The sequence below is a fragment of the Bos taurus genome, chromosome 8 (genome assembly GCF_002263795.3).
Source record: "Bos taurus isolate L1 Dominette 01449 registration number 42190680 breed Hereford chromosome 8, ARS-UCD2.0, whole genome shotgun sequence".
Lineage (NCBI taxonomy): Eukaryota > Metazoa > Chordata > Mammalia > Artiodactyla > Bovidae > Bos > Bos taurus.
This window is the reverse complement of record NC_037335.1, coordinates 105,780,857-105,796,053: the sequence shown is the minus strand read 5'-3', so window position 1 is coordinate 105,796,053 and position 15,197 is coordinate 105,780,857. Positions and strand designations below refer to the sequence as shown.

At 44.2% G+C, this 15,197-nt stretch overlaps 1 protein-coding gene across 5 annotated transcripts in view; it reads left to right on the top strand.

Annotated features, from left to right (window-relative positions):
* The window catches only part of ASTN2 (astrotactin 2), a 1,047,916-nt gene that overhangs the window by 894,525 nt on the left and 138,194 nt on the right, over nucleotides 1-15,197 (top strand). Inside the window, exon 20 of one of the 5 annotated variants that reach the window (XM_059889537.1) lies at nucleotides 1,790-2,391. The exons of the other annotated variants lie outside the window; for them this stretch is intronic. Coding sequence (XP_059745520.1) covers nucleotides 1,790-1,824 — 35 coding nt within the window. The 3' untranslated portion in view covers nucleotides 1,825-2,391. Of the gene's footprint in view, nucleotides 1-1,789; nucleotides 2,392-15,197 lie in introns of those variants that run through there. 5 annotated transcript variants of the gene reach the window in all.

Sequence of the window (15,197 nt, the reverse complement as noted above, 5' to 3'; positions counted from 1 at the left end):
CTGGAGCCCTGCAAGATGAGATCAAGGAGTTAAGTTCATTTGACTCCAACCCCTCAGGAAGAACTCATTTACCCTGCCCTGATTTGGCCTCACCTACTCTCATGGTAGAAGGCGAGGGTGGACTACCCTGGAGAGACGGAATTTTGTTATTAACCAACAGTGAAGATGGGTTTATAAGAGAATAGTAATGGGGCTTGTTGTAATTGTTTTGGAGACTGTTGACACATTTAAAAGCCTCAGGCACAGTTGGCATCAGTGATGTAGGAGAGCTTCCCAACACCTATGAGTTCCCTGGGAGTATTCCCTCCATGATTCCCAAGGTCCTTTTAGAATCCTAGGAAATCTGGAAGAAACCATAGAGATCACAGGCAAATCTCTACCCATTGTCCATCCCCCACCCTTCACATCTTTCTCAGTCATTACAGATGAGGAATAAGATCAGAAGTGACTTGACTGAGGTCAAAGTTCATGAATATAATTCTGTAAGCCTAGAGGGCATATCAAGAGTCCTGGAATAATTGCTGCCCTCAGCATTGACCATTCAAGCACCAAAGAGCTGTATCACAACATCTGTGAATTCAGGTTCACTCATTATTTCACATCCCAGGCAGCAGTCATCCTTTAGGGGCATCTGAGTTTTGGGGAGAAAACCTCCAGGAAAGGAGCATACCATTTTCAAAGGCCAGAAAAGTCAGCCATTCATGTAGGCAAATAAATTCCTTTATATAACCCTCCTTGAGCTGTATTTCCATTATATTTGAAAAACAGAATGATACAACTTGAAGTCTTTCCCTTCCTGAGTTGACTTTTAGGAAGCCGACGCCTAACCTAATGTGTAAGGGCAGAAGTCAACACGCAACTTCTTTCTCATCCTCAGACGTATCAAACTTTGCCTCTATTTAACCTCCACCTGGGTCAGGAAGATCCCCTGGGGAAGGAAATGGCAACCCACTCCAGTACTCTTGCCTGGAAAAATCCCACAGGCGAAGAAGCCTGGTGGGCTACAATCCACGAAGTCACAGAGAGTTGGACACGACTAAGCGACTTCACTTTCTTTCTTTTAACCTCCGCCTAGAATTTCCTGCCCCTACTTGTTTGGATTGTTAGCACCTTCATAGCAGTCGGTCTCTTCCTTCTTTTGTTTTCTTCTTCACTTTGAGGTGTCCCTGACCACCCAAATATACGCTTACTTCTATGTCTCTCCTGTCGCATCCCCTGGCAGTATTGCTCTGACATCGCTTACCATTCTCTGAAATAATCTCACTTGTTTATGTTTTTGTGTATTTATTTTTGGTTCCCCTGCTCTTGAATGTAAGCTCTATAAGGGTGAGGACGTCAATTGTCTTAATCTATGCTGTATCCCTAACACCAAAAATAGGCATTATGCTATTATCAGAACTCATGAAACCAGACAATTAAACCCACCATGAGTGGAGAAGCAGAAAGACATCCATCATAAAGAGAGCCAAAGTGAGGATGAAGCAAGATGGGTAGCATTTATTAAGCACCTGCTCCATACTAGAAACTTTGTATGCACTATAGAAAGTGTAAAACTAATTAAAGGGAATGGGAAAGAGAACCAATGCTTATTGAACATTTATATAGCAGGTGCCCCTATAGTATTTAATCATCAGAATTATTCTGAAAATAGCTATTATTATCTTTATGTCACAGGACATTCAGAGGGATAGAGTCACTTTCTGAGGCATATAGAGTTGTTAAGTGACAGTGTTAGGGTTTGAACCAAATTCTTTCTCCTTTAGAAGTCTCTATTCTCTTGTCCGTCAAGGCTATGGTTTTTCCTGTGGTCATGTATGGATGTGAGAGTTAGCCTGTGAAGAAGGCTGAGCGCCGAAGAATTGATGCTTTTGAACTGTGGTGTTGGAGAAGACTCTTGAGAATCCCTTGGACTGCAAGGAGATCCAACCAGTCCATTCTGAAGGAGATCAGCCCTGGGATCTCTTTGGAAGGAATGATGCTAAAGCTGAAACTCCAGTACTTTGGCCACCTCATGCGAAGAGTTGATTCATTGGAAAAGACCCTGATGCTGGGAAGGATTGGGGGCAGGAGGAGAAGGGGACGCCAGAGGATGAGATGGCTGGATGGCATCACTGACTCGATGGACGTGAGTCTGAGTGAACTCCGGGAGTTGGTGATGGACAGGGAGTCCTGGCGTGCTGTGGTTCACGGTGTCACAAAGAGTCAGACACGACTGAGTGACTGATCTGATCTGATCTGATCTGATTCTCTTGTCCCTACTCGTAATGGCTTCCAAGGAATTCTTGAAGGGGAAAGAAATAAAACCAGCTTTTTAAATGAAAAAAAAAAAAAGAGAGAGGATGTAATTATCAATAAAACTAAATACAATTTTTAAGGGGTTTGTTTTTGATTGGAGAGGAAGGACTTGGCATTGTTTTCACAGCACAAACCATGGGGAAATTTAAACTCTGAGTCACTTGGGTCATATCCTGGGCTGGGACCGAGGGTTCCCATGGTTCATTATGCTGGGGATGGATGTGCTGGCCTTGGGTGTGTGATGAATCTCACCTTTGGAAGATTACATCTGGTTTTTCTGCAGCAGCCGAGTGTCTCAGAGGAGCCCCGGGCCTGGAGCATTAAGGAGATGAGAGGTGACAGAACTGAGAGTCAGTGAGTGGGCTCCACTGGCCGAACCCAAAGTGACAGCAGAACCCACGGTCAGTGAGCTTGGGTTCTCCTAGTGTTCGTCACCTAGAATCAGCTCCGTGGACCCCTCGGTTGATGATTCTGTAGTTTATAAGTTGGAGTTTTCTCTGCGGGCCAGGTTGATACTAGTGGCTCATGTTTTTAAATTCTTTTCCAGCTGACGCATACTTATGGACCACATACCACGTGCCACAGTTGGTTTCCAGGCGCTGGGGAAATGTTAGAGACGGTTCGTTGGTTCACTGGGGAAATGTTAGAGACCATTCGTTGGTTCGTTGCATCATCTGACTCATTCGAAGTCAGAGGCATGTATTCGTGCTGTTTTTTGTTTTGTTTTTCTATCTTGGTTAACCTGAAAATCCTGGAAGATTGGGAGCAGGTGATTTACTTGACAGGAACGCACAGGAAGCGGTTGTGAAGCTGCTTGGGTGGTGACAGCAGGAGGAAAGAAGACCAACACAGGGGTGTGTTCAACAGGTTATCACCGAGGTCCCATGGGCTCAATTCCCCGGGTACCTTCTGGGGACAGATGCCTCTCAGAATTGCAGCCTGAGGGTGCAGAGCTGGGCTGTGTCTGCTCTGGCTCCCTGCACATGAAGTTGGAAGATTTTGGTTCCTTCCACTTTTGGCTTACCCTTTTGAGCTGAGCATTTCCATGGCATCAAGGAAGGCCTCAGGCCTGAAAGCAGAAAGATACACCTGCCCTGTCTTAAGGTGGAGGTTACTGGAGCATCACAAAGTAAGTCTGAACTCACACTGGAACTATTTCAGTTGAGGCTGAAACTGGAGACTAGGGACATGTGATGACCTCATACTTGCTCAGAAAATGTGTATATTGAAAAACTACATTTGCCAAGCATACTGCTGTGCTCTTGGAAACCAGTGTTGTTGTTTTTGTTGTTTAGTCACTAAGTCGTGTCCAACTCTTTGCAACCCCATGGATGGTAGCCCACCAGACTCCTGTATCCATGAGATATCCTAGGCAAGAACACTGGAGTGGGTTGCTATTTCCTTCTCCAGGGGATCTTCCCAACCCAGTAATCTAAGCTACATCTCCTCCATTGCAGGAGGATTCTCTACCACTGAGCTACCAGGGAAACCCTTTGGAAACCAATGGGAACATGATAAATATTATCCCTTTTCTCTTGAAGCACCCAATCTGGAAAGAGAGAAATAAAAAACAGACAACTGTATGATCATAAAGTAAAAATGAAATATGGCTAAACAGATAAAAAATGCACCATGGAATAAGATGAATCTGTGTTGAGAAACTGGTAATCAAGGAGGTCTTCATGGCCTTTGATCTTAGCTTAGAAGGATACGAAGGGTTCCAATAGTAGAGATGAGTAAGAGGCAATCTAGACAGAGACAAAACATGGAACTAAAAATAGGTGTGAAGATAGACGAGAAAGATACCTGGAGGAACACAGTCTGAGAGGGAGTGGGGTTGTGGTCAAGCGGGTGAGTGTGTGGAGGCCGGGTGAAGACACTTGGACTGCGTTCTCTGGGCAGGACAAAGTGATGGAAGGTGGCTGCGGGCCCAAGACGTGGTTGGAATATGCACCTTCTCAGTTAAGAAAGGCTGGCTGCAGGTGAGGTATCATGGGTGGTGGTAGTGCAGGGTGAGCCCCTCCAGCCTGGGCTTTTATAGGGTCTTGGCAACAGAACAGAGGCTCTCATTTGGACAAGTGGGATCAAGGTAAAGATATAAAGTAGGTTAGCTCCCTCCAGACATTCTCTCTCTCTGACGTCCATCTGGAGAATGGCATTAGCATCCCATTCCACCAACCAAGGCAGTTTGATCATTTTTATTAATGTGTGGCCTAGTGAGTTTCCTCAGCCTTCATCCATCAAACACGACATCAGGCCTTCAAGAGCAGCCCACACCCAGTGCCTCGGAAGCCCATAGATCATGCCTCGAGGCAGGGAAGCAGATTCCCTTTTATCTCCCTTGCAAAAGCACAGATGTTTGGAATGTCAGTAAATGCACCCAGCCTTCCTTGGGGTTCAGGCATGGCTTCTCCTGGGATGACCTCTTTGGAATCCTCATTCCCAACGCATTCCGGGCAGACAAGTTCTCCATGTGTTCCTTTAGAGCTGCCTCTGCCTCACTCTTCCCACCCATGTGTCATGGGCAATGCATGTGTGTGGTCACATCTGCCTTGTCTCAGCTGCCAAGGCCATTTGCAAGGCACCTACTAATCAGTGTCTGAAAAATACGTTGATATCCAGATGCATGGCTTAGCTTTCTTTAGACCTCACCTACATCTCCCTGTTATCATCTGAGGAAGAAAAGCAGCGTTAAGAAGGGCTGGGTTGGGAGACCTGACGTGAAGCTGAGGCCCTGGGTGGTCTTGGCACTCTCCCCTGTGGGCCTCTGTGTCCTGTCTCTGAAACCAGGTGGTTGAAATGGGTCACCTCTGAGGCCTTTCTGCCTTTAAGGTGTATGATTTCCAGCCTCTCAGGTGTTAAATGAATTTATTACCTCTATTCTTTTACTCATTCTTGGCAATGTGCCTCTATTTTTCAAAATTTCTCTGGAAGTATAGCACTTGTGTATATATATATCCGATGACACTGATCTTGTGTATCTTGAAGAATTTTCACAAAATGAACACAACCCTGCAACCAATACCCAAATCAAGAAACAGAGCATCGCCCGCCTTTCAGAAACTCACTTTGTGCTCCCATTCAAACATAGTCCCTCCTCAAGGGTAAATCACTACCCTAACTTCTTTTAATATTGATTAATTTTCCTTGCCTTTGAAGCTATAAATTGTATGTTATGCATTCTGTTCTGTCTGGGTTCTTGCGATCACTGTATTGTGGAATTCATTCATATTGTTAGAGTTGTAGATCATTATCATTATTATTTTTATTGTAATTATTATCATTTCCCTTGTTCTCAAGGGAAGCTGCAGGTTTTTATTAAATTAAATGTATTTATTTTTAATTGAAGGATATTTGGTTTACCATATTGTGCTTTCCATCTTTTCTTGATGTAACAGGTATGTTGACCTCTGGATAAAAGGCTCCTTGTGGCCACATCTCTTTTGATATGGTTGGTAATGAAGCATTTCCAGAGTTATCTTCCTGGGACACATTAGATATGGAATAGATATGTGCTCATTTGGAGGATGAGATATGTGCTCATTTGGGGGATCATTGTTATCACTGTAGAATAATATGGCCTTCTGCCACATCCACCTCCCCAAATCAATCCTCTAGACCTCAGTTTTCACAAGAAAAGAAAGTTGTTGTACCAATTCATGTAAAAGTTTCCTCATAGATCTATTTTTTCTGAGATCCCAGAGTGATAATCTTTTCCTGTTTATCTTAAGTTTATGACATGGGTGAGCCACCCATGTAAAAATGGAGAACTCAGCTATTTTTCAAAAACGTTGAGCTCTGTGCTTAAAATCTATGCATTTTATTGTAGATAAATGATATTCCTCAATTTAAAAAAAATCAGTGTTAGTTATCAGAGAAGAGTGTCATTTATTGAGCCATTTGACATAATACTGTTCAGCAGTAAAAATGAAGCAGGAAGTGTACTATTCCATTTTACTGACGAAGACACTCATGTTCTGAGATGCTGATACATCTAAGATCCAGTGTGTCCAGTTTTTACCCATCATTGTTCCAAAGCCTAGCGCAGTTGTAACTGGCTCTACCTTCTCCATGAAACCTTTCCTGATCCCCACTCCAGGACCTATAAAAATTCTGAGTTTCTGAGATATCTTCCCTCCAGAAACTCTGGCCTAGGCATCATCTCAGTCTGTAGCTAACCAACCCCCTAACCCCTCCAGCACTCTCTGTTCAGTGAGTAAACAGGCTTTCAGTTCCCAAGGCTGTCAATCGGCTCTATTTTATAAGTCCTAAATTTGCTACTAAAGTATTTTACAAGATACAACCAAACAAAAGCAAGTCTTTGAACAGAAGGTCACAGTTTTGGAAGGGCCTGTTTGGGTTTTAACAGCTAATGCTGGGCATTAAATTCATCTTAAGCAGAGCCGAAATTTCCCTCTGGATAAGAGGGATGGGTTTTCAATGACCAGTGTCATTTGGGATCCTGGAAAGCAGAGGGTGGGTAGTTTTGGCGTGCTTTATGCCCAGTGCCTCATTCTTGAGTTGACTCAGGTTTCTGGGTGGAGTTACAGTTTTGTAGTAAGACTCTGGCCCCAGGACAACAGTCTGGCCAATTTCCCCTCAGGTCACTCTAAATGGCAAGAAAAATTACTGGTAACCTTTTCACAGGGCAAAGATGAAATTGGGACCTTCAAATCCTTGTCTGCATGAAAGTATAATCCCTTTAACTGGAAGAATAAGGGGGAGATGCTGGAATAGTCTCTGGAAGGGCCTGGGTGTAGACATGAAGGACTTCTTGCCTTTGGGTAATCCTTCTACTTTATCAGCTCCCCTTCATATATCATCTCATCAGTTGCTTACAACAGTCCTGCAACCCAGAGTGTCCTTAGACTCCTTTTCCAGATATGAAAATGGAGACTCAGAGAGGGAAGGTGATTGAACCAAGGACACACAGCTAGTCAGAGGTGCAACTAGGGCTCAGCTGTCAAGGACTCTTCTCTTGTTGCCAACCAGCCATCCTGCAAAGGCTTGGGGTTATCACAGTCAGTTCTTTCTGCAACTCCTAGGAGCTTATATCAAGATCCCTGCTATACAAAAGACAAAACTGAAACCTAGGCATGGTAATATGGATGGCCCCAAATTAATTACATGGCTCAGTCCCCAGTGGAAATTATCCCAGTTTTTCTACCCTTGAATCTATACCAAGAACTTAATAACCCTCCACATGGAAAGAATGTTTCCTTCCAAGCCTGGCCTCAGATCTAGGTGTTCTGGTCTGTAACTCTATTGCTTTTTACCATGGCCAGTTGGTTTTTGGAAATCAGGTTTCACTGGCTGTGAATTAGTGCTCTCTAGTAGACAATTGCCATTGAATTAGCAGAATCTTTCACTTGAGAGCATGGCTTCTTTCTAAACTCAAAGTCTTCATCAAGACTGTATCTTAAAGATCTCACTCTTAAAATCTGTCATTCATTTGCCAAAGCCCGAAGACCTTCTCAGAATGATCACCATCATTCACTGCATATTTCTGTAAGCAGACACTGTGCTAAGGACATCAAATATGCTTTCTCAAAACCTTACAGCAATTCTGTGAGCTATAAACTTTTAGTCCTTTTTAAAAGAAGGGAAAACTGGTGCTCAGTGAGGCAAAATCATTTTTCCAATGCAGAACTGGAATTTGAACAAGGTCTACCAGTGTCCCTGCCCTTTCTGATACGCCAGAGTGTCTTTTAACTACTGGCCGTAGACCTTCGATGTTGGAAGGAGCTTTAGATACTATCCAAGTCAATGTCCTGTCAACTCCCTTTCTAAAGATGTGCAAATTAAGGCCAAGAGGAGGAGGAAGGGATTATTCATTAAGAGGAATGTCCCCATACTTTGCATTAACCTAATCAAGTAGGTTTTGAAGACTGGCATCTGCCTATAGGATTCTCTGGGTTTGGGGATTCAGCTTACCACTGATGCCAGGCATCCAGGGAAGAATCAGAATGCACCTGGATACTACCCAGAGCTCCAGGGCATGGTGAGAAGAGCTGCCTACACCTTTTTGCCTCTCTGGAAGCCAGGACCTTGCCTTCAGCCTTGTCTGGGGGACTGGGACATTGAAGTTTAGAGGACCACACCACTCACACTTCCCTGGAAAATTCCTGTAATGTTTGACCCACCCATTCTCTCTCTGCTCTGCTCCTCTCCTTCTTCCTGAATGAGACATAATCCTAGCAACTGGCTTATGTCACATTTCACTTTGTTTGGAGAGGATAAGATTTTCCCTCCTCTTAATTGAGTGATTGAGCCTCTGTGAGCTCACAGATCTAATCTCGAGACGCGGGCGGGTTAAACTTGGTTATTGAGACATAATAGGAAATAGTGCTTTGGAGAGTTTGGGTTAGAGGCAGTGATTGAAGCTTTTTCTCAGAGGCCCTGTTTGAGGACAGGCCAGCGTTCCTCCCATGCACTTGGGCCCCTCTAGCTCCGAAACAGGCCACTCAGCGACTCTCTCTGAGACGAAGGTACGTACATCAAAGGCTGGGGAGACTGTGTCTCCTTCCAGTCATATGCTCTTTTTCCCTTGAGGCCCTCACTTCCTTGCCATTTCAGACTCAAGGTTTGTGAATGGATATGATACACACAAGCTTTGGACCTCAAATTCTCTTTGGTTCTGATTTAATTAAGCTACCAACGTTCTCTGCAAGTTTGCAAACAGCCTTTGCAAACTTGCTTCTCCTTTCAGGCTCTGTTTCCCCATCTGAAAAAAACAAAGAAGGATGTGGTGGTAAAAAAAAGAAAAGAAATCTATGTCTGCCACAGTCTCTTTTTGAATGAAGGCTTTAGGGCTCATTAAGCATGATTCAGTGTAACCGACACGTTCTGAATGTCAACGGTGTGCCAGGCACTGGGCTAAGTGCTGGATTCCATTGGTGAACAAGAATAGGCAAGGACTCTGCCTTGTTGAAATTTAGAGTTGAGTAGGGGAGATAGATTTAGATTACTGTGATGCTGAATGGTTTGCCTTGGAAACAAACTGAGATCATTTGAGACTGCTCTCAGGTACTGCATTTCGGACTCTTTCAAGGACTGTTTCATTTCTTCTAAGGGATTCTTACCCACAGTAGTAGATACAGTGGTTATCTGAGTCACACTTGCCCATCCCCATCCATTTTAGTTCATGGATTCCTAAAACGTCGATGCTCACTGTTGCCGTCTCCTGGCTTGATCACATCCGATTTACCTTGATTCATGGACCTAACATTCTAACACCACTTTGCCGACAAAGGTCCATATAGCCAAAGCTACAGTTTTTCCAGTAGTCATGTGAAGATGTGAGAGTTGGACCATAAAGAAGTCTTAGCACTGAAGAATTGATGCTTTCAAATTGTGGTGCTAGAGAAGACTCTTGAGAGTCCCTTGGATAGCAAGGAGATCAAACCAAGTAATCTTAAAGGAAATCAACCCAGAAAACTCATTGGAAGGACTGAAGCTGAAGCTCTAGTAGTTTGGTCATCTGATGCAAACAGCCAACTCATTGGAAAAATCCCCAATGCTGGGAAAGACTGAGGGCAGGAGGAGAAGTGGGCAACAGAGTATGGGATGGTTGGATGGCATCACTGACTCAGTGGACATGAGTTTGAGCAAACTCCAGGAGAGAGTGAAGGACAGGGAACCCTGATGTGCTGCAGTCCATGGGGCGGTGGCGGGGGCGTGGGTTTAAAGACTTGGACATGACTTAGCAGCTGAACAACAAGCAACAAGTGGAGATAAACAGTAAGTGATGGACTGTAAGCATAATGATTCCTGTGGAGGGAGGGCATGCTGTTCTTTGCTAGTGTACAGCAAGAACTGTTGAAAAGCTGTTTTGAAATAAAATTTTAAAAAATTTATGGCATCAAGAAAAAAAGAGTCTTTGTTTAGAAGTAGGTATTTCTGCATGATTAGTAGGACAGATCACATTGTTAAAAGGTCAGCATATCTTTAAGCGAGTCTTAAAGATAAGGAAAACTGCATCATTGCAGGCTCTCCCATCCCATCAGATGGCTTCCAGCCCAGGAAGCCTATATCTAGAGAAGCTAGACCACTGAAAGCTTAAGGGAGTGCCTACCTCTGTATTGATGTGATAATTTGATTAGCATCTATAAATATTACAGATATTAATGTTAATACCTGTACTATTTGATTAGTATCTGTAATATCTTAGGCGAGGCCCGAGTCTTTGTCACTCAACATTGCATTCCAATACTCTAGAGCAGTGTCTGGCACATGGTTAATACTTAACAAATGTTGTTGAATGAATGTGGTTGAGAGGAGATGAGACAGGAGCCAGATCACAGAAGGACTGGAAAACAGGCTAAGTTGTTTGGACTTCATCCCACAGGCAAAGGGGAGCGTTGGATGGCTTTTGAGGATGATCATAAACATGAGCAGAGTGGCACTTTGGAAAGAAAGGTAACGCTTCTACACTTTCTGCTCATAGTTCTTTGTATTTAGCTCAGCTCCATGCACAGAGGAAATACTCAGGGGTGTTTACAGTATGAGTGAATGGATGCATGGACAAACAAAGGCACGATGACCACAGAAACGGCTGGATAGGTGGAGATGCAGCATCCAACACAGACTCAGAACCAGTCATAGTGAGGCTTGAAATCTGTTATGTTATCTAGTAGCTATGTGACACTTGGTCAATGCTTAGCCTTCTTTTCTTCCTTCCTCTTAGTTTTTTTTTTTTTTTTTAAACTTTGGATATTAGTACACATCTAATGAGTGCTCCATAAATTTCAGCCTTTGTATTCTTCCTTTCATGGGGAAGATGCATGATTTTCTAGGAAAGCTACGAAGGATGATCCCTGGACCCTCTCATTCTCTGCATAGTTCATAAAAAATGTCCTGCAAACCTTTGAGTTTCCAGAGCCGATGTCAATCATCCAGTACAGTACAATTCCTTCATTGTTTAGTCAAGAGGATCAAGCCCTGGAGAGTAGAAAGAGCTGATCCCAGCAAGTTAGAGAAAGAGCTGGGTTCTGAGCCCAGGTCTTCTGGTTCATTACTTTTTATTCATGTTTGGACAATGCATTTATCCATGAAATTGGCCTTATGAGTTCCAATATTCTAGAGGTAAAATGGAGCCCTAGGTCCTTAAATAGTCTCAAGGGTAAATGAAGTCATTCTTTTAGTTTATGTAGCGCATCACTTTGGCCATTCCTTTTGTCTAAAAGGTGTTGTGGCCATAGATTTGAACAGTCAGAAGGGATGGGATTAGCAAAGATAAATTTTGTAAGAGAGGCTGCTTTGCTCCTCCCTATATTGCCTCAATAACTTCAACTCCTCCAAGGGTTCCTGGGCCCAGGCTCTGGATGGATCCAGAAATTGTAGTAGAGTCTCCATGAGCTGAGTAAGAGATAAGAAGAGAGTGGGTGGAGGGAGATGACCACCACTTAGGTGCCACACAGTGTCAGAGCAAGGACATACTCAGGGACCATCTCGCTCACGTCCCCCAGTTTGCACAGAGATGAGGAAAGATTGGCTCAGATCTTGCAGTATTAGAGCAGAGATATAGTCAACGGGGTTGGGTGTTGGATCAGATATAGAAGGAGAAGGAAAATGAAGGTCCAGCTAAGATAACATGTATGTGAGGAGGGATGCTTTTCTCTGGGAAGCAGACTTGATTAAGGTGAAAGATCCCTTCTGTTTGAGGTATGTTGTATCTAAGGTACTTGAAACATTCAAGTAAAGAAATAGCAACATAGTTGGATATGAAAGGTTGTTGCTGAACCACGCAAAGAGGCCGGGATTCTTGGCCTCTGGAGGAGAAGAATTCAATCCGGGGCCAGAGATGAGGCTTGATCACTCAGAGCTTTTGTGTAGTAAAGTTTTATTAAAGTATAAAGGAGATAGAGAAAGCTTCTGACATAGGCATCAGAAGGGGGCAGAAAGAGTACCCCCCTGCTAGTGTTAGCCATGGAGTTATATACTCTCTAATTAGTTATTACAGTGAATCAGAAGAATGTCTGGAGGTTGTAAAGACCTCACTAGACCTACTCCCATAATTTACACTTTAAGATAACAGGATTAGCCAGAAGGTTTTTTTTCCAGAGACTGTCCTCAAACAGGATACATTATTGTTATATAATCCTAAGGAATGTAGAGGGACAAAAAAAGTTTGTCCTTTCTTCCTCCTTGAGAATTCCAGACCCCTCTCTCCTTGGGGACCCCTAGACTTCTTATCAACCTGCCTAGGAAATGACTGTCTCAGATATGAGGACCAATCAAGGGAGAAGATGGGGCCGGGCACTGGACCTTTGAGGGTTAATCAGATGAAAGGTGAAACACTGCATTTGCTTACACTGTCTGGATGAAGTCAGTTGACTTAGAGAAGAAGCGGGCTTGGGACTGAGTCTTGAGCAACCTCAGAAAATAACTTCTGGGTCAACGAGCTGACCTACAGAAGAGACTAAGCAGGATCAGACTGATGGGACAATAGGGAGATTGGGGGATCGAGCAACCAAGAAAAGAGAGCTTCAGGGAGTAAGGGGGTGGTCAGGAGGCTGCAGACTCAAGTTGCCCAGATTCACATTGGTGATAAATTGGTAGAGGCAAAACTTGAACCCATGTCTGCGATTCCAAAAGCCATGTGCCTTCCAAAAGGCTATGTTGCAACACAGCCATGAGAAAAACTGGATGGTAAAACGTCTGTGAGTGCAAGCAGAATGGTCTGCTCCCTCCTAACTCTGGCTCCTAGACCCCAAATGCCCTCAGAAAATACCGAAGCTTAACGGAAGGAAGGTCAACCAGAACTTGAAACTCATTCTGAGAACACTAAGGCTCCTTTCTGCCAAACTTTCTCCCCACCCCCATCCCTAGGGAAAAAGAGTCCAACAAAACTTCAATTCACTTATAATTGCTCCACTCCCAGAATTAGAAGGATTCTTTTTTTTTTTTTTTCTTATTGGTCTCCTTCTAACACCCTCAACTGATGCTTTTACAAAACTGTTATTTTAGGGCTGTTTGGACTTGTTTTCTACATAGCTCTTGTTTTCTATTATTTCTCTCTTTTTCCAGGGTTCAGACTAATTAAAGGAAGTGTAAATCACACCTCGTTTGCACAAAATACCTTTCATGAGGTCTGGAAGCAATTTAGCTTCTGTTTGCCAAAGATCTTTAGGAAAGAAAAAAAAAATCCCCTTGGTTTAAAAAAGATTAATTTCTCGGTGCCAAAAAAACCCATTAAGTGCACCTCCCATTTCTGGGATCTTTTATGGTTTTCATGTGAAAATGGCAGCCAGGGTCAAAAGAGGGAAGACCAGGCTGGCTCTGCAATTACGTCTGGCCCTCCCATGCCACCAACCTGGCAGTTCTGCTGCAGAGAATGGAGCAGAATAGCCTGGTCTCACAGTGCGTCCAGAGACAATGGAAGATCTATCACTGGCTATCTTCTACTCCCCTCCCCCATCTCAAATTGTGACTACTGATGGTCTTCCCAGCGCCAATGGCCCTTGATCTGAGATGAAGCTTATACGAGAGGCTCTGGAGAAGACGGGGGAGGCGCCACCCTAGGACACTTCTTATGCTTCCATTGGAGACCTGCTCCCTATTTCAGTCGGTCTCATCTCCCCTTCCCTCCCCCTCATCTCTGCCTCTCCTGTCCTCTTTATGTTCACCTTTACTCTGAGAACTGACCCCTGCATCTCCCCTTAGGTGGTGGTGTTCAGTCACCAAGTCATGTCCGCCTCTTTGTGATCCCGTGGACTGCAGCACGCCACACTTCTGTCCTTCACTATCTCCTGGAGTTTGTGTAGACCAATGCCCATTGAGTCCATGGATGCCATCCAACCATCTCATTCTCTGTCGCCCCCTTCTGTTCCTGCCCTCAGTCTTCCCCAGCATCACGGACTTTCTCAATGAGCCAGGGCTTCACATCAGGTGGCCAGAGCATTGGAGCTTCAGCATCAGTCCTTCCAATGAACATTCAGGGTTGATTTCCTTTAGGATTGACTGGTTTGATCTCCTTGCTGTCCAAGGGACTCTCAAGAGTCTTCTCCAGCACCACAATTTGAAAGCATCAATTCTTTGGTGTTAAGAATTTGGAACCATGAAGAACCTTCTTGTTACCTTCTAATGTCCTCATTTTCTTTTTTAAGATTTGTGACAGTCAAGGCCGGTCAGGGAGATGGATTGTCTGTGGACCCACACCCATGACCCAGCAGAGCCAGAGTTAGGCCTGAGGGCCAGGCCCTCAGTCCAGTGCCCTTTCCTGTCTTCATAAAGACAACTCTAACAGTAACAATTTCTGACAACAGGATGGGGGGAGAAAATGCCATCAGCTTGAAGGGATGGTGTGTGCTCTACCCATCACATTATACCCCGATGACGCTTGTATCTGCTACCTTCTCACAGAGTCAGTCACGGGAAAAGAGGGAGATGAGCTGGACTGACTATTGAGGTGGATGTGGTAACAGTAGAAGAGAAAAACGTTTGTGACAGATCCTGTGCTCAGATCCTAACCCTTCTGTTTTGACGTGGGTGACAGTGGACACATGGCGATGCACTACAGCTTTCTAGGCCACGGCGTGTGCTGAGTCACTCAGTCGTGTCTGACTCTCTGTGACCCCACGGACTGTAGCCCTCCAGGCTCCTCTGTCCGTGGGGTCCTCCAGGCAGGAATACTGGAGTGGGTTGCCATTTCCTCCTCAACAGCAGCCCCATCTATAAAATAGGGATAATAGTACCACTATCCGGGGGCTGTCTGAACTAAATGAGCTCGGGTCTAACAGACCCACAGTAAGCCATCAGTAATCAGAGATCCGTTTCTTCAAGTGCCTTTTTTCTTGAGAGGGAATCAAAACCTCCATATGTGGCTACTTCTTGGCCTCCCTGTCCTCCAAGTGTGGCATCTACTTCCTAAGAAAATAAGTAAATAATAACAAAAATATTTG